At 40.7% G+C, this 20,165-nt stretch overlaps 1 protein-coding gene across 1 annotated transcript in view; it reads right to left on the minus strand.

The window, feature by feature from the left end:
* LOC149774570 (C-type mannose receptor 2-like) overlaps nt 1-20,165 on the minus strand; it is a 59,555-nt gene that overhangs the window by 24,637 nt on the left and 14,753 nt on the right. The window contains exons 7-8 of the mRNA XM_089945049.1: nt 19,506-19,636; nt 9,500-9,654 (exon numbers count right to left, since the gene is read on the minus strand). Of these exons, the coding sequence (XP_089801175.1) occupies nt 9,500-9,654; nt 19,506-19,636 (286 nt within the window). The remainder of the gene's footprint in view (nt 1-9,499; nt 9,655-19,505; nt 19,637-20,165) is intronic.

A 20,165-nucleotide genomic window follows, 5' to 3' on the forward strand; every position in this document is an offset into this window, starting at 1 on the left:
TTTCCTTTGAACGATTGAAGACGATTTTCAAAGTCGCAGTATTCCGACAAACGCACAGGGAACGAATATTCGTCTTTCACAGGTTCGTTTCGATGAGGGTTGAGTGACATGGGCAAGAGTTTGCTCAGGGCTGGATGACATCCGTAGGGGGGGTAGACGTGAAGGTGAACATTCCCCTTTAAACCCAGTAAAATGTCCAAGAGGACGAGCGGCATCACTTTCGCATCCCTCAGGTTTGACACGCACAGCATCCCTTTTCATGATAGGGGCAGTGAGAACAAAGTTCCCATGATGCTTTACGGCATCGCTCAGGTCACAACGTACAGCATCGTACCCATCGTAAGGCTCACAATCGCATTCCACTTCCGAAGCCTCACACTTGAATTGTGCCTTTCTAAACAACTTGTTTTGTGTTTCTCTGAAAGTATTCATCTTGTTCGCTCGGTCTTGGTAGTCACAATGAACTATCGATCTTGACCATAGCCCCCTTTTTATACTAGTCTCAATGCAGTCTCCAGCTTGTACATCTTTCCTTTTTTACGTTTTTTATGTCCTGTTCTGGAAGGTACCGTCTCTAAGGTACCGTCAACATTGTACCGTAGTGTGATGGGTGGAAAGGCCATAGAAAGGTAAGGGCAGTGCGGAGACCATCGAGTATGTTCCAGAATAGCTGAATCTTTATAGATACATAGATCCATTCGTAACTTCAGTCCGCAAGCGAAACACTGTACCTCGTATCCCAATCCTGACTCAGGTCCCAAGTAGACAAATCCTGTTCTAGCTAAAACATGCGAAGAAGGTAATCCTTCCCTATCCGTAGGCCATTTCTGAAACGTGTCCAATCGACGGGCACAATCACAATAGTCAGGTAAGAAGACTGGAAAATGGTAGGGTTTCAACTTGGAGTTCTCATCGGGTTTCTCACTCGATTCTTGCTGTGGCGAAGTCATCCTTCTAACAGGTGACTATCCTCTTGCAACCAATGTTTTATACCAACGTGTCCATACGGTAAGGTGAAATGATTGGGAAGTCGCACTCGCTTCTGGTACACGATTTGAAAGACTTTTTCCAAGGGCCGACTGACGATGTGATGAGTGGGTAAACGTACAATCTTGTTCGGTTGGTAAGTGGTCACTTTAAAGTTTCCATCCTCTCCCGATTGCAAGGCTTCTTTCAATACCCCAAAGTTGACCACTCGACTGGTACGATAATTCAGAGTCAGTCCTTTCACTTTGCACGTCGTGTGCACTTCTCCTTGTTTGTCCCGGTATTGGTAGCCGTAATTTTTGGGACCGCCACTGACGAAACTTAGAATCTTGTCGTCGGGATGCTCGTCTGTCCAGGCTCCTAAACGGTCTCCTTCGATGTCAGGGTGCTGTTGACTCGGGTGATGGATGTAAATGCAACTGTCCGTGTCAAAGTACAGGACGCGTTCCCCTAACAGTTCTAATGCTTCGTACAATTTTAAGCGAGCATGAGCTGTCACGTAAGCCGCAATGATGACATTTCCAAAAGGGTCGTCTTGTACAAAGTCCAGATCTTCTTCGTAATTGACCAAGATCAAATCCTCGCGAACGACGTCCACGTGTTTCATGTATTTGATTTTGTCGTGAATCATCTGGAAGTAGCGGGAAGGTTCTGTCAAATATTCCGTCTTGGGTAAACACGGTCGTTGTGCCATTTTACCCCACAAGCAATTTAACATCACTTTGGCAAACGATCGCCTGCCTTCGTTTTTCTCGATGTGGTCTAAAGTGATGCCTTCTTGTTCATAGTATTTCTCTTTGAATTGTATTTGGTCTTCGGGAGTGTGACACCAGGAAGGATAGCCGCTGGCTTCTTGTTTCAGTTTCAAAAAGGCATCCACGTAGTCGGCGAAAATACCTTTCTGACTGGGATTACCCTTGTGGTATTGTTGTGTCTTGGGAAAGTGGCAAATTTCGTACACTTCTAACAGTTGGTATCCCATGTCCAGAGCTTTGAACAATTCTACGCTGACCCAGGTTCCCGTCAAGGCCCGTTCTTCCTGGGTGTGCTGACAAGGCTGATCTTGGTTGCACGTTTCGGCACAAGTACGGCACAAGGGAAACATCAGTTTGCCTTGACAATGGTGAGGTAAGACGGGATGGTATAGGTTCGTGGGAGGCAAAACTTTGCACTTGATCAAGCCTTCGTATTGTCGAATGTTGACCAGGTCGATGTGTTCCGTTAACAATTGCGGGTGCCCTACAGGAAAGGGACAATATTTGCACACGTAGGGATACAACGAACACACGTCCAAGTATTTGATTTCTTCTCCTTTCTCTTCGTCGGCTTGGTACAGCAAACAGGTGGCATTGGTCCTTCCTCCGTACAAACTATCCCTCGGGTTCAGCGGGTCCATGAACTGGTAACTTTCCACGAGGCGTTTAAACTCGGGTCGGTTTTCATACGGTGATCGTACTCGTGTTCCCACATTTCCACCACTTGGTATCCTTGCTGTTCTAACTTTAGGCGTCGCTGACAAGTGTCCTGGTACAAGTCTTCCATGGTTCGTTGCAAAAACTGATTTTTAGTGCCACGGTCAGGGTAGCAGACGGGACATCCGTGAAATAAGCAACCGTTAAACTCGTACATGATCTTAGGGTTTTCTAAGTCCCAGCCATCGACCGAATACGTTCCGATGGTCTTTTCGCCTCCTCCGTTGCGGGCATGCTGAATCCACTTGTCTTCCTTGTCGCACAAGTAATGTAACCAACGTAGGGCTTTGACCGAGTATTGACGTTTGACAAAGTGGGTCGTTTGAGGGCTGATGACAGCCACGGTGTTTTCAGGCATGAATCGTTGTCGATACACTAAGGAACACGCTTTGGCAATGGTGCAAGCTTCTTTCAAAGGATCGACCCCTCCGTGTTCCATGAACAGTTCTCGAAATTTTCCACAGCAACGCCGTAATATGTCCACGTCGGAACGACAATACTTTAGCATTTCTTCCTGAAAGTCGAAAGGGTCCGAGGCGTGAGCCTGGTACCAAGCGTAGAAAGCTTCTCGTTGTTCGGTACGCATGTTGTCGAGGTCGTAATCGTGAGCTTCAGGTAAATGGGGTAGAACGGCGTGTTGATTGGCTTCCGTATTGAAAAAGTGTGGAAAGTACCCTTTAGCCATTTCTGTCATTCCAAATGTTTTGGGCATTCGACTCAAAGGCATTGCCAAGTAACTCATGGAATCTTTAAACTGTACTTGTCCCACTTGCATGGAAATAATTTTGGCTCCGTTTAAAGTCACTTTAGGTCGTTCGGTGCCTTGTTCCGTATAATACCTCAAAAGAAACTGTCCATCGTATCCGGAGAAATTGTGAGCCATCACCGTGGCATGACGATGACAATCTCCGTAACGTTCGATGTCCTCTTGGCTCCACGTCTTGTCGATGGGGTCTAAGACCCATTGGGCAAAATCGGCTAACGTGTTCGGTCCCCGAAAGATTTTTTCACGCCCTCCAGGAATCTTGCTGCAGTGAGGGCAATGACTGAAAATAGGTTCTTGAATGCACTTCTCGCACGCTCGATGAGCCACGCAGAAATTAGGAATGTGAATGCCGGTCTCTTGCATGCATTCGAAATCGAAAAAGATGAAATTGCCTTTCTTCTTGTGACCATCCTCTTTCTCTGGTGGGGGTTGGTATTTTTGCACGTAGCATTGGTGTTCCAAGTCCACGATGTGGTGACAAATGTGACATTTTTTCTTTCCTGAACATACGTGTGCCTTGGTACTATTGGTACGTATGCCTTGTCCACAGGTAGGGCACATTCTCAGCAGTTGACAAGCACATTTCTTCTGTGAACCTTGTGTTTTCAGATGTTGTTGGTAACAGGTAGGGCTGACAAACGTGCGCAAACAAGTTGAACAAGGCACTGGTCCTTCGCTCAGACAGGGTGGAGAGGCCAAACATCCTGGGCATTTCCATCCACAATGCTTGTGTTGCTCTCGATTATTATAACCATAGTCACATTTCTCACAGTAATAACCGTATCCCAGGAATGCAGTGATACTGATAATGGTATCGAAATGTTCATCGTGATAATAAAGGTGAATGTATTTTCCGTCCTTAAAGTCTTGGCCTCGAAACAACTGAGGCCCACGCATTTCTTGAGGGTGCACTTTCAAGGTGTAGCGTGGAGCTAGGGCATCTTGCAATTTTTGCATCTCAGGAATGCCACAGGGTGTGTCTTTGGACAGTCCGGCTTGTTGTAACAGGAGTTCTGCTTCGTTTCGTTGTTTGGCTCGATCGGATCGTTGAATAGTGTTCCAGGTTCTTTTCCATTCTAACGTGTCGTTCTTGTTGGCATAGGTTCGTCCCACCACGATGGCACGGGCTAAACACATCTGGTCTTGAGCGTTGTTAATTCGGACGAGACTTGTTTTGTTGTTGCGATGGTCGTCCACCAATAAGATATTTTTGCGTCCGGTCCCTTGAGGAGGAGAGACGTGGGTCATGTCCAGTGTGGCTTTTCCATCGGTGATGTCAAACTGGTCATTAGATTGTTGCACGTGTTGAATCTTGTCCATGACTTTGGAAGCGGTCAATTCTGCAGGGGTGCTAAACTCGATCCAAACAGGGGATTTCAAACCGTCATGGTGTATGGAAAGTCTCAAGCGATCGTCTTCTTTGGGTTGACATTGTCGCTTGAGTGCAGTGAGCAAAGAATCCCACACCCCAGTGATGAACACTTCTGCTTTCTCTAACGGTACTTCAGCCTTGAAATCTTTAAACTTCACTGTGTATTTGTAAGCCGTGGTTCTAAATTTTCTAGAGGAGCGCTTTTCAGTCTCTCGAAAGGAATAGTATTTTTCAGGGTTGTCTAAGGGTGGTGAACTTTGTTTAGAGGGTTTGGATTCTGGTTCACTCATGTCCTCTTCAAAATCACTGGCATGAATTTGTGCCAAGACTTCAGCCCTGGTACGAGGCGATAGATCACGTTTCTGCCTCTTACTTTCTTCTTCTCTCTTCTCAAATGAATATGATCGTTTCATCTTGAGTGAAAAACGTCAAATGACTCAAGTTTAAACACCATAGACTAATTTATAGTCATGGCAGACCAGCGTATATAAAAAGGGTGTGTGTCTTATCCTTTCACTATTCATTTCACTCTCAAGCCGAGCACAACGATGGAAGAGACTAACCAAATCGAACGTTTCGTCAGAGCTTTGCGAGGGGTCATTAGAAAATTCTCTTCAGACCAGCCCACGGACTACTCTCCTTCCTTTCGAGATAAAGTCAAGATACTTGCTATATCTGTCAGAAGAAAGGGCATTGGTCTTCAGAGTGTCCAGACCGTCAAAAAAGAAAAAAAAACAGGGGCTAAAAAAGACAAAAGTCAAGATACCTGTTATTATTGTAAAGAAAAAGGACATTGGTCTCCAGATTGCCCAAAAAAGAAACAAGAGGAATCAGAAGAAAAGAGGAATTCTTCAGAAGAAGAGAGGGATTCTTCAGAGGAAGAGAGGGATTCTTCAGAGGAAGAGAGGGATTCTTCTGAGGAAGAAAGAAGACAGGTGAAGAAAAAGAAACATGAGAAGAAAAGAAGAAGGGAAGAAAGCGAGGAGGAAGAAGAAGAGGAAAAGTGTGACGGTGAAGAAATTCAAAAAACAGAGAGACTAAACAAGGAGAGAAGAAGTCAATGAACTTTTAATTAAAGTGTTATGTTGTGAATTGTGAATTGGATTGTAACAATGGATAAAAGAATAAATTAATGATATAAGGTAAGTGTCTTTGAGTTTTGATTTTAAAATAAGAACGTACACTCACGCACTCATACACAGGCACGTACTATAGGGGGTAAAATCGGCTGTTTTTTTTATTTGAGTTATTGGCAAATTGAAATTGTATTTCTTTTCGAGAGACGTGGGTGGCCCTGAAAAGGGCCTTTTTATTTTGGTGTAGGGGTGAGTTTAAGCAATCAACTTTAACTGCCTTAAGCCTTTGCCACGGCCAAGGCCTACTTCTGGACTGCGTAATGTTGATGATGATGATGATGATTGGGTTGAAATCACTAAGGGTGGTACGGTAGGCTTAGTCACAGGGTTGACGTGTTTAGCTCGGGAAGGTCGTATTCTCTTCGGTCGTGATAAAGAAGTCTGATACATTTGTTTCAGACTTCTTAACTCCGCTAAAATGTCCAACAGTACCGTGACCGTTTGATTTTCACCCTCTTGTTTCTTTGCTGCTACTTGCTGTTGTTGCTGTTGTTTTTTTCTTACCTCTTCTTCTTGCTGCTGTTGCTGTAAGAGAAAAGCTTGTTCCGCTTCCTTTTGTCGTTGTATAAATTTCTCCAATTCTTCTTTCTGTCTCTGTCTAAAATTCTCCACTTGCGGTAATGAAGAAGGTAACGAAGGTTCCGGAACAAATTCTTGCGAGGAGAGAAAATCCACAAAATCCCAATTCACCTCTTCTGAAAGTAAGTCCGGGTTCCCTTGGGCAGTCTCCCCTGCTGGTGCACCCCAATGGATCGTTTTCTGAATTTCCGTCATGTTGAATCACTGTCGCATAGATTGACTGTACACAAGCGCTAGCGAATCTATATAGACTACGTGACGTCACAGACTGCTCTCTTCGGATTGGATGCGGGCTGACTGAATTTTGTAACGCGTATTCGGATTGGTGAATGAACTCAATCCGTTTCAATCCTACCTCTACCTATAAATAAGCGCAGTTCACTGCATTGATTCACCTGTTCTCGTCGCTTCAAGATGTGGACCACAGTTGAGTCATCCACCCTTGTGTCTTCCATGATGTTTAGGACGGACATGCTCATGTATGTCCGATCCAAGTGGACCGTTGTCCACAGGACAAACACCAGCCTGTGGATACGTAGGATCTACGTAGAAAGACAAGGTTGCCTCAAAAGAGTGCTGATTTACGGGCCAACAGTGAGACGCAGCCTAAGGACAAGAAGAAGACCAATGCGGTGCCCTTTATGTTAATGGATACATTAACATAAACCCAAAGGCCCTTTTCAGGGCCACGCATATTTCTCGAAAAGAGAATGACTTTTCAATTGCCTACCCCTTTTTAAAATTTTTTTTAAAAAAAAAAAAAAAATCCCATATTCAATTTCCCTTGTCCCTAGACAAACCCAAACTCTATTCCCCATGTTAAATTTCCCTTGTACGTAGAGTGACCCACGATTTATTGCCATGTTAAATTCCCCTTGTACGTAGAGTGTCCCACGATTTTTCGCCATGTTAAATTTCCATTGTACGTAGAGTGTCCCAGGGGTGTTTTTAATGCTAATTCCCATTGTACGTAGGGTATCCCCATACACTACTTGCACCTTTCCTTAGATGCAACAATTCAGATAAAGAAGTTCGCAAACTGTTTACTTCAGCCAAAACAAAAATGGTCAAGTGTCTCGTCAATCGATTAAGAAGCACATTATCAATTCAATAATACTGACATTAAATAACCGGGAAGAAAAAGTTTAAAATTGAAGAGAAAGCTACTAAACTCGGATAACTCTCTTATTCCAACTAGTATCAGTTTGGACTATTCTAGAAGCTGCGGACTGGTGGAAGCTTATTTACTTAGTTTCACTTGAACGATTTTAGTGTGGCTTACCATTGTCGGAATCGAATAATACTTTTAGGCAACTTGCCAGTGTATTGTAATAAATCTGGAGTATGCGCATTTGGTTATAGCGCCCCGTTTGAAGGAATTCTTAGATTTTTTAAATTGCTTGTTTGATTATTAGAATTGCGTGCAATATAAATATTCCTTTGCCCGAAATAATTAGCCAATTATTAGGAGCAAACGTCACGGAGTAAAGTGTTAGTGAGTTTCCATCATGACGTGGTTCACTAGTAGTGAATTCAGGTCAAAATCGAATGAATGTCCCTGTCTTACCATAGTCCCCATTAAAACCTGGTGGTGTACATTGGTGGTCTGACTGCAGTGGCAGTATGTAGGTAGGAAACCGGTAAATTATACAATGGAATCAATAAGAAGGGACTCGGCAGATACCGTTTATGTCGCCATGGTGGCAAAGGTGATGCAGCTGTACTGGCGAAAAGAGCCTGGAAACCATAGTTTGATTGACCTAAGGTGGCGTAGGTAAAATAGTTTCCTGTGTTAAGGGACAGTTGCTTAGTTTCTACGGCGAGAATTGCTGGCGGTACGGAAACCTAACGAAGAGAAACCCTGCAGATGTGCGGTTGGTGGATACTTGGCAGGTTGTGAAATCTGTGGTCTTGCATTGATAAGAGTAAACTGTATGTATAGAATGGATACCTCGGGCTTTCTAATTTACAACTGAACTCGTATAAAAGTCATTGGAAATTCGGGGTAAACTTATGACTTATAGCGGGAATCGCGCCAGGGTTTGACACCGCTGTATCAAGTAAAGACCCCTGGTTTGTAACAGTATACTCGTTCTAAACTTTTTGCTCAGACTAAACGGTTTTATTATAATAAACATGGTGACAAAAATAACAATTAATACCAAAAATAGTGTGTAAAACGTAGATTTGAACTTCTTTAACACACCTGTCTTTATAAACATATTGGGACACATTTTCATGGCGGAAACAAGCAGTTTCTCCCTGGTTAAGTGAATTTCCTATAATGGTTAACAGCATCATAACAGTAGTCGATGAATACACTACGGCTTCACATATAATATAACAACTATTATTTACTGTTTAGTCAACTGTCCCAAGCATAGTATTAGGATCGAAATAAAATTGGAAAATTTATCTGGGGTTGAATTATATCTATATTGCGCACCAACCTTTCACCTTTTATGCTTATGTTTTGGAGGCTCTCGGTTGAAAATAAATAAACAATTAAAATACATCGTCGGCATTAATTCCGTATGGCAAATATTTAGAAGATGAGAACAAAAACATGCAAGATAACAAACAAGAAGTCTGCCATTCGATCTCATGAACAAAGGGAGTACATGTAAATCAATATGAGTCCCCTATAAAATATTATATAGGTATATAAACTGTACAATATTATTTAGGCATGTAAACTGTACAATATTATATAGGCATGTAAACTGTACAATATTATATAGGCATAGCGAGGATGCGCTAAACATTAGTTCCTAAATTTGTAAAACAAGTTTAAGGCTACTTCAAATATTCCTGCTCTTTGATAAAAAAAGAGAGATTCAAAGAATGGATACAACATGATTTGCGATGGATAAACTGTTTTGGTAATGAAATCTATTAATATTTGCCTTTTGTTACTTCTAATGGAAACAAATATGTATACATCATAAATTTGGTTTAAGGGGCATATGTATGAATATGAACATTTTTATTACGCCTGCCGCAATGCACATTTCTGCATGAACAATGTACACCAAAAGTCCCCCACATTCTCCCTTTGGGTAATTTGCCATCATCTGTGAGGCTTTAACATACCGGTTACGTCTTTGCAGACAGTTGTGGTAATCCTTCGTATATTATATCTGTTTATTCTAAGTTTAAACTATGGTCCAAAAACTGACTCTCTTACCTTTTCGTCTTTGGTCTGTACTTTGAGCAGGTCGGCCCCAATCGACAAGCATTTCTTTCTGGCATCTGCCCATGTGCTTACAGGACCGGTGTAAAACATGTAGCATTTATGCCCTGCCCTGTCCCATTCACCACAGCCCATGCCCATGTCGCTTGCTTTGTATGGTTTTAAAAAAGGCTATATATTAATGATGTCTGAGATGAAACAATTTTAAAAAGTCATTCTAATTTATCACGTAAATGACTGCTTTATGATGCAGATAATATTTTTGAGAGCCTGCCACGCAATTATATCCTTTTACGCGAGTTGAACATGTGTGAAAACATCCTGTTAATAAACTTATTAATTAAAACAAAAATATATGCATGTATTTTCTAGCCTTGGCATTAGCAACGCACAATTAAAAAAAAAAACTGGTACCTTCAATTCTTAAGGTGTAAACACTTAATTCCATTACTGCAATAATATGCTTCAATCTGATAATAATACTGCTTTGGAAACAAAGCATGTAGTCCATTTAAGGAGGTTTTAAACGTTAGCTACACCAAAGGCTCAACAAACAATTTACAATGCGAGCTTGACCTTTTGATATCAACATCATTTCTCACATGATAGATCCTATGGTAAACATTTGTACTATGAATGACGACAGTGTATCATAGCAACAATATTGCTCGCCCTTTTAGTTCAAAGATGGTTTGGTTTATGTGGTGACTAGAGTGGCTAATCATACCAATATGTGCAATGTACTGTCAGTAACACATTGGACAGGAAATGCCGCTTGGGGTTACGTGATTGACGGAAGATGTGATAGTGTACTGCCAAAGTAGGGGAACTCTGTGGAAGTTTTGAATGTTCACAGGGACGGTAGGCTACACGTAAGGCTTTTCTGGTGCAGGTTTATGCCTCATATCTGTCTTCTTGATGCTGATTGTGAGACATTGTCACAAGCTGAAGGGAAATTGTGCACAGTCCTTTGCATCATGTCAGGCCCAGATTTGTCATTAATGGAACAGTTGTCAGTAAATAGAAGTTTACGTATAGTCACTTCCTGCAACGTAGCCTCCTCAGATTGATAAAGGTCCGGTATCGATATGTCGATCCCAATGACAAAGTCACGGAAGGCATCTATTATCACTGGACAACAAATTTTTACAAAAGTCATGTTACTGAAATAAAATTAGTCAATTCTTATCAATTTTTATGTGCTGAACACGAATATGACAGTCAAATTGCAAAATTGGCTCTAGTTTTTTTGTAATCTGCAAGAAATTAATGTTTACATAACGAAATGCATTCCAATAGTAAAAGGTCAACTGTAATAGCCTACCTATAAAAAATCAAGTCATTGACTACATCTTAGATTTCTTCGCCTGTCTCTTGTACAGCTGTTCGGGAGCATCTCTGAGGAGTGTCCAGCAGTAGTCAGCCAGCATTGTAGTGGACCATTTTCCCTGGTATCTTTGTTCCATTGTTGCGATATCTTGATGAAAACGTTCGCCGTGTTCATCACTAACAATACCACAGTTGCTAGGAAAGAAATCCAAATGGGAATGAAGGAAGTGAATCTTTAGAGACATATTGCAGCCAAGTTTCTTATACTTCATCAACATGTCTTCTACTAGTTCCTTATAGTTTTCTGCCCTAACATTTCCGAGGAAGTTTGTAGAAACTAGGCGAAAAGCATTCCATGCTTGTTTCGCGTCACCTTCCAGCAAGTTGTTGAACCGGTCATCTTTGAAAAGCTCTCGAATCTGAGGACCCACAAAAACTCCCTCTTTAATCTTTGCTTCGCTGAGTCGAGGGAATTTTTCATGCAGGTATCGGAATGCTGGCAAAGTCCGGTCATGGCTTTCACGAAGTTCTTCATCAAACCTAGTTTGATGTGAAGGGGTGGTAGCAAGATTTTCTGAGCCTCAACCAGAGCTGGGTGTTGGATATTCTTCTCTCCAATGGCTACATTCTGCCTGTGAGTCCATTCCTTCCTCATGTAGTGCATTTCCCTTGCTCGGCTATCCCACTCGCATAAGAAACACATGTATTTTGTATATCCTTGCTGCAGTCCCATTAAAAGGGCAACTACCTTCAAATCACCACAGAGGTGCCAGCTGTACTTGTTATACTCAATGGAATTCAGTAGCTGCCTTAAGTTATCGTATGTCTCTTTCATGTGGACAGCATACGCTACTGGAATAGATGGAAGAATGTTTCCATTGTGCAAAAGCACAGCCTTGAGACTCAGTTTCGAAGAGTCCACAAATAGTCTCCATTCTTGTGGGTCATGAGTGATTTTTAAAGCATTCATGAGGCCCTCAATATCGGAACAGAATATCAGATTACTTTCCTTTCTGAAGAAAGGCTCCAATTGCTGGTGGCGCTTTCGATATGCAGTAATTGTGACATCTTCTTCTAGAAGATTCCATTGTTGGAGTCTTGATCCTAGCAATTCTGCCTTGTTCTTTGATAAGTCCAAATCACGAATCAGGTCATTTAGTTCTTCCTGTGTTATTCTGTGTGGGGTTGATGATGCACCACAGTGAAAATCTGGATCACTGCATGCTGATGGACCAGGAGAAGAACAGGTCGACTCACCTTTGTCTTCGTCAGATGAATCAAGAGAATATTCTGCTGGAGGTTCTGGAATAGGAAGTCCCTCACCATGTGGAACTGGTCTCAATGCAGACGGAATGTTTGGGTAGACTATTCTCGACTTCTTTCGCTTCGTTATTCCGCCGGAAAGAGGAGGAACCAAGCAGAAGTAACAGTCATTTAGGTGGTTGCTGGGCTCTCTCCACACCATTGGGACTGCAAACGGCATTGATGACCTTTTGCAATTCAACCACTGTGAAAGCTGTGTTGTACATGTAGCACAGCATATATGCGGAGCCCAAGGCTTGTCTTGGTCACCAACCTTGCATCCGAAGTAAAGATGATATGCCTTCTTCACTTGAGAATTGATACTTTTCTTCTGGTTGGCAAATGTCACTTCCCCACAAATATAGCAAAAATTGTCCGCGGTATTAACACACTTTCGAGGCATTACTGTTCTTTATTGTACGTAAATGGATAAAATAATAAGTTTTATGTAACAGTAGCTTGAACTGTCTCGCACAACGTCTAAAATATTTTAAATGCTGAACCTATCTGATTGGGCTTTATATAGTACACTGCTTACGTCAGCTTCAGCAGCCGCCTGGCATTAGTATAATAGGCCTACACATGTATAGTACACTGCTGACGTCAACTTACTTCAGCAGCCGCATGGCATTAGTATTGCATTGCATCAGAAAATGATGCAATCAACTGTGGATGATGTGAGCATGATGGTATTATGCAATGTTACATCATTATTCCGGATGTTGCTGCAGTCCTACTGGAGAAATTTACACAGTGAAACATAGAAAATGAGGTATATGAATATCTTCAAAACGAGAGCCAATACAAATTTTTCACGGTTATATTCGTGTTCGGCACACCAAAATACTACAGATTAGGGCCTTTTCAAGTCAGTAATGATTTCACTGTTGACCAGTGTTATCAGAGAACATCGTACTGAAGATACCGCTCCGGTGGCCTAGTGGTTAGATCCCCGGTCAAGTCATAACAAAGACTTACAATAACGGTACTAACGGGTGCCTCGCTTGGCGCTCAGCACTAAGAGGTTAGTGTTAGGACTGGTCGGCCTGGTGCCAGGATAATGTGACTGGGTGGGACATCATGCTACATGTCTGAAACGTGATGCCCCAGTGCTAGACATCACTATAAACTGCCACACTGCAGATATCGTAGCGATATGATTGACAAATTGTTAAAGCTATGTTAAAGATCGAAATCATACTGAAAAGGATTGGTGCCAACATGCAGCCTTCTTAACTCCATTGGTCAATGATAATGATTCAAATGACTCACCATCCTCCGCGACGCGAGTGAGCATGTCATAATGCAATCGCTGAACCATTACAGTTAATTTCTCGAGTGATCAAATTTTGTTAACATGTTCCAAAGATCACCGCGACTGACTGTGACAAAAGCTTTGGCAAGCCGTGCATAGGATCCAGTTCCGTTTTAGTCTTATTTCTTGGAGTTGTCGAGTTAAAATAACACTGTATGATCCCTCATTCTCTCCGTAAGCCACGCCCATTCTCAAACAGTAAGTCTTTATCGATGTGTTAAGGCGATTTAAAATCCTTCTGTCAAGGACTGTGCCGGTTATTGACACCACAAAATATGCCCCGGTGGTTGTCGCAGCATTGTCCGTTGTCTTTCTGCTTGCACAGGTGACGATGAATGCTCCTACTTTAATGACATCCTTTCTCAGCTAGGCAAGTTTCAAAGAGGGCAGCTATCTGCATGACGAATATGTCCACTTTTCTACCAACCTGCATTGTGCTTGGCTCTGGTATGTCTTTTGATGTACTGTTCGATAGTGTTCGCACACCCTATGCTGAGAAAATGAGTACCATCACCGTCTCTTGTTGTGGATTTCAGATGCGGTATTCTGATCATGAGTGTTGAAGAAGTCAATGTTTATAGCACCTCGTTCAAGCATCCTCTTCGTGCTATACAAGTAATCACTGTGCTTCTAGATCGACTGCTCAGTTTCCCGTAGGACTGTCGTACAATTCATGTGATACTTTAGTTCAGCCAAAAGCGATCTTATGACCAGAGCCGCCTGTGTCCAGGTCTTCTAGTGAATACAAACATGATGCTTTGCCTCTCGTCCATCGCCAAAGGACTAGAAGATATCCGGTGAAGATATGTTGTGATGACCTGTTCGTGAGTTGTCCACCAGGACAAAACTGCAAATGAGTTGATGCTCTGCGCTGTCCACATACCTCCTCCCGTTTGCCTTCAAAGTTTGATGTTTGTGGTGTTGGGATGAACCAATGATAGACAGCGTGATTCACCAGACGGGCATTTACAGAGAAAGAGAGTCATATTTAGCTGTCCGATCTGGATCAACGTTCACAGGTAGGACAGTCTACTGTTACTAACTATAGCCGGCATTGATATGTGATGACTAGTTTTGGCAATAGTAGATAGTGTTGCTAAATCAAAAACGTTTCATCGTTGATCAACCACTTAAAAGCCGAACAATTACTTCCTATGATCTTGACCTTAAACCTTTTAGGCCAAATCTCTAAAGAATCCCTGGAAGTGATCCATGTATGCAAATAGGGGCTTATGCCTTAAAAAAAACTGAACTAGAACGTCAACTCTCGATAGACGGATGCACGTTGAGGATAATTTGTCTCGCTTGTTGCGTTGCTACGTATACCGAATACATACATACATACATACATACATACATATATATATATATATATATATATATATATATATATATATATATATATATATATATATATATATATATATATATATATATATATATATATATACAAATCAAATGGCGAATAACACTCTTTTCCAGTGCACTGGATCCAGCAAGGGATCACGTGTGTTAGGGATTGGTTAAGACAAATGCAATAAACTGACAAGGAACAGTGCAAAACTAGTATCAAACTAGCTTGAGCGCTTTCGACTCTCTAATGAGTCTTTTACAAAGGCAAATACAAAACATAGACAAGACAAAAAAATGAAACGGAAAAACGGTTATGTTTACGATACGTTATATGGTTGTTTTAACAGGAAATAAACCTTTAACTTTATTGTTTCAACTAGTTTATTTCAACTTGTTGCTGATACTGTAAAGTAGTTGTATTGACCTAGAAAATGATGAGCCATAGCGACATATTTATATAAATTTATGTAAGCGCAAATTATATCCCGGATATTTCATTGTTATAGTAGTTATTATAGGATATTAAGCAACTTTAGATAATTATTTTAAAGAAAATGAGTCGGCTGCAAAAGATAATTTTATTTGTGCATGGTTGTTTTTTTTCTTCTAGTCTTCTTGGTTTAAACCGCTTGGTTTCAATGTTCTAAGGCGGCATATCCAGTAGGACTCGTTTTAGTTCCTGGTTAGAGAACTCTAGTTGGGGTTGTGAGTAATTGTAATAAGTGTTATATCACTGAAAGTGTGGCCAGGGGAGGAAAAGTGTTCTGCGACCATGCTTCTGTACAGCTTCTTTGTCATCCAATCAGATCTATGAAGGTTGTCCCTTTTGTGAAGCTTTTCAGTTTCTCCGACATAATGAAGACTGCAGATCTTACATGTGATGAGATAACTGACATTCTCTGTTTTGTACGTTTTGTTTGGATCATGTATGGTTAGTATTTCCATAGTAACTGTGCTAGAGAATGCCTTGGTCTCTATCATATGTTGACAGGTGCTGCACCTTTATCGCCACAGCGCCAGATTGACTAGGGTGGTCTTGATTAGTGATTGGCGTTAGCTTTGCTCTGACTAGAATATTCTTGTGGTGTTTTGGTCTCCGGTAGACTACCACAGCGTTGTTAGGGAGGATTAACTTTAGTGCGCCCGACGATTCCACGATGGGCCAGTTTTTCTCAATGATTTTACCTAATTTAGGGTTTTCTGGATGGTAGCTCAGGATAAAATGATATCCTATCAGCCTTTTCCTTCTTTCCATATTTTAGTGGATCATCGCAAATTCTGCGTATCCTCAGTGCCTGGCTATATAGGATGTTCCTAATGCAGTGTTGTGGATGACTGCTGCTTGGAGGAGATACATGTGTTTGTCGATAGGTTTCGAGTAGATGTCTGTATGGAGTCTGTTTTCTATTAGTCTGGTGGCTGTGTCTAGGAAAACGTGGTTTGGGTTGGACACTTATGCTGTGAATTTTATTGATGGATGGAAGTTGTTTACCTTTGATATGAAATTAGCATGACTTTCTCTTCCATGCTGCTACTTCATTTCTGTATCATCGATAAAGCGTACCCACTGGTGTTGTGTAAGTTCAACCGATGCTATAAGTTGACCCTACAGTTTTCCCATAAAAATATTAGCATACGAAGGGGCCATGTTTGTACCTATTGCGGTTCTATTAATTTATTGGTAGTTTTCTTCATTAAATTCAAAGTTATTGAGTTTTAGGACAAGCTCCAGGAGTTGGACTAGGAAGTGTGTGGGTGGTTTGTCTACAGTTCTAATTTCCCATGCTTCTCTACACGCCTGTATCCCTTCGTTGTGCGGTATGTTAGTATACAAAGATGTGACGTCTAAGGAAACAAGCAATGTATCTGGCAGTAATGGTTCGCTTGCTTTGCTTTTTATGAGGTAATCTGTCGTGTCCTGAAGATATGATGGTAATTTTCGGACACGTGGTCTCATAAAATGATCCAAATATTCTGATATCCTTTCTGTTGGATGAACGTTACCGGAGATTAGATGCCTGCCCGGGTTTCCTTGTTTGTGGATTTTAGGTAGGAGATAAAATCTACATGCCCTTGGGTTTTCTGGGCTTAAGTAGTTTCTTGTTTGCTTGTCTTTGTGCCCGATTTGGTACGCCTCGTCAATAATATTAGTGATGTTTTGGCATATTCCAGTGTTGGATCATGGTCTAGTTTTTCGTAGAACTTACCGTCACTTAGTTGTCTACTTGCTTCACTGATGTAGTCTTCCCTATTCATAAAGACCATAATGGAACCCTTATCTGTAGGGTTAATTATGATGTCAGTTCTGCTTTTGAGTGACTGTGGGGCATCTGTTTCTTCCTTTGTCGAATTAAAGTATCTGTTAGTATGGTTGATGTGTCTGAAATTGTCGTTTTCAACTGACTTGATAAAGGATTCTAGATTTGGAATTGAACTTTTGGTTCGGGTCCAATTCCTTTGCTTTCTGAATATGGGTTAGTCGCAGCATACATTTTCAAAACCTGTCAACATATGATAAAGACCAAAGCATTTTCTAGCACAGTGTCGGGGAAACTGAAAAGCTACACAAAAGGACCAACCTTCATAGATCTGATTGGATGATAAAGAAGCTGCACAGAAGCCAGGCCGCATAGCTCGTCTCCTTCCCTGGCCACTCTTTCAATGACATAATACTTATTGCAATTGCCCACAAACCCAACTGGAGTTCCCAAACCAGGAAAGAAAACGAATCTTACTGGATACGCCGCCTTAGAACATTGAATCCAAGCAATTTAAACCAAGAAGACTAGACAAAGACAGCAATGCACACATAAAATTATCTTTTGCAGCCGACACATTCTCTTTTAAATAATTCTCTAAATTTGCTTAATATCCTATAATGACTACTATAACAATGAAATATCCGGGATATATTAAGCGCTTACATACATTTACATAAAATAACAGATTTCTAGGTCAATATAACTATTTTACAGTATCAGCAACAAGTTGAAATAAACTAGTCGAAACATAATAAAGTTAAAGGTTTTTTTCCTGTAAAGACAGCCATGTATTGTTTTGCAATCATAACCGTTTGTCTATTTATTTATTTTGCCTTTGTTTTGTAGTTGTTTTGTAGTTGCCTATGAAAAAGACTCATTAAAGAGTCGAAAGCGCTCAGGCTAGTTAGATACTAGCTTTGCACTCTTCGTTGTCAGTTTATTACATTTGTTTTAACCAATCGCTGACACCCGTGATCCCTCGTTGGATCCAGTGCATTAGAGAGGATTGTTTTCCGCCATACATATGATTGGTATTCTTTATATATATATATATATATATATATATATATATATATATATATATATATATATATATATATATATATTAGTGCGAGAAATAGAGACGCAATTCTTGTACTGAGTCACTGTAACTAATAGTTGCTTTAATGGATAAAAAAAAATTGTTCTTGCCGTGACGAGTTTCAATTAATTACACGTTAAAACATTCAAACAGTGCTTGGTAAACTTTCAATGACAAATACAGCGTAAATTATAATAAATGCTAATTTCAAGAAGAGAAATTAAATTTCCTTGTTCGTAAAGTTAAATTATACATTTGATATTACATGTTTCTTGTATTGATTAGTATTAAGTCAACTTATTACATGAAATGTTATATTGTGCCAAGGCAACTGGAGGAATGAGCAATGCATAAAGATACAACAGGGCGTCTGATCCCTGGTACGGTACGCTAACCATTGAGCCACCACGGCTCCCAAAACAACAATACACGTATCGTAAAGAGACTGGTGGAAAATAAAGAAAACGAACAAGTTATTAGTGACACAATGCCACTATAAAAAAGAGTATTAAAGTGAATACTTATGCAAAACGGTACTGTTGTAGAACTTAAATCTAGAAAACTATTTTCAACTGGCAAACTTCGCTCCTGGATTTTCCAAGCAAGTCATTTTTGAACTTTTCGAGCCTTTGGCGGCCGAGTCGTCTAAGACGCTCGCCTTTACAGATCACTGATATCTCACCTTTATCCAAGTGCATTCTAGTCTCGGCTAATTTAACGTGGGTGTATAAGGAAATCAATGGCTTCCAGTGGGTCGGTGGGTTTTCTGGGTTCTTCGTCTACCAAATATAATGTCCTACATATATAGTCTGTCATGTACTAAAAGTGGCGTTAAACCCATAACATCGAACCGACGAACATTTTTGAACGTGCTACATGAATTTAACGTTGCTGATTCTTACGCAGAAACAATTTACAGAAATCTAACTTGCAATCGTCATGGCTTTTATTTATTTATTATTTTCCCGTCACAAGCGATGCTTCTCTTATAAAATTAAAACTAAGATTTTTAAGTTAACGATAAGGTGTAATATATAATCGTAGATATTTCGTCTTCGACCCATTGAAACTGGTAAAGCCTGAATTATAACATTGCTTTTTAAATTTGAATTCTAATTTAAGAATACTCCCCACCCCTCCAATGGAACTAGAAATTTACGGATCTTTTTTACAAGTCTCGTACGATCTTCACTGTAATCACTGGTAACAAGCGTTCACGAAAGGAAATCTTGGTTTTTGCTGTTTGTCCAAAAGAAGAACAGGCTGAATATATATATATATATATATATAATACACCCTCACCCAAAAGAAAACAGCAGCAAGAACTTCAAAAGTAAATAGTTTTTGTTTCCCACTCACCCACATCTTGTGGCCTCATACAAATGAAGTTATGCTTTGAATCGCAGTTCTGGTCACTGAAATTTCCGTTCATTCTTATAGTGGCGCAATTCTGTTGTCCACCCGAATTATCTGGTTCCACTGCCCATTGCCTGCATAAAAAAGAAATGTAGATTTATGGAAGTACAGTTATGAATAGCATTCCGTATGCAGCACCAGCAGTCTGTTTGACCAATGGGTGGGAACACCGCACAACCTGAATAAAAAGAATCTGAAACCGTTTGCTCTGCCATCATAAATAAAGCAAGAACTATTGCGAGATGATCTTTTCTCAAGTATGTATCAACATATTGGTGGCTACACATAATTACTTGTTCGACATCAGGTGAATGCTTTATTCTTGAGACACCACGAAGGCGGAACTAGAAATATTGATTAGTATCACGTAGGAGCTCGGCGTAAACCTGTAGGCAAGGGATCTTTGAGATGAACCGTAGGTGGAGGCAAAAAGGCGAAGCCACTAGAAACTCCTGCATTTTAAGCGTTTCTAGGACATAGTCTAAACTTAAATGAAACTTGCTATAGAAAAAGTTCTTGTTATTTTGCGCTCGGTCCCCATCCCTGGATCAGTATTTGCATCATCACGGTGTATCTATCGAGTGCCAAAATGTCCATGTACAA

Source organism: Sinohyriopsis cumingii, unplaced genomic scaffold (genome assembly GCF_028554795.1).
Source record: "Sinohyriopsis cumingii isolate HCF-2022 unplaced genomic scaffold, ASM2855479v2 utg000198l, whole genome shotgun sequence".
Lineage (NCBI taxonomy): Eukaryota > Metazoa > Mollusca > Bivalvia > Unionida > Unionidae > Sinohyriopsis > Sinohyriopsis cumingii.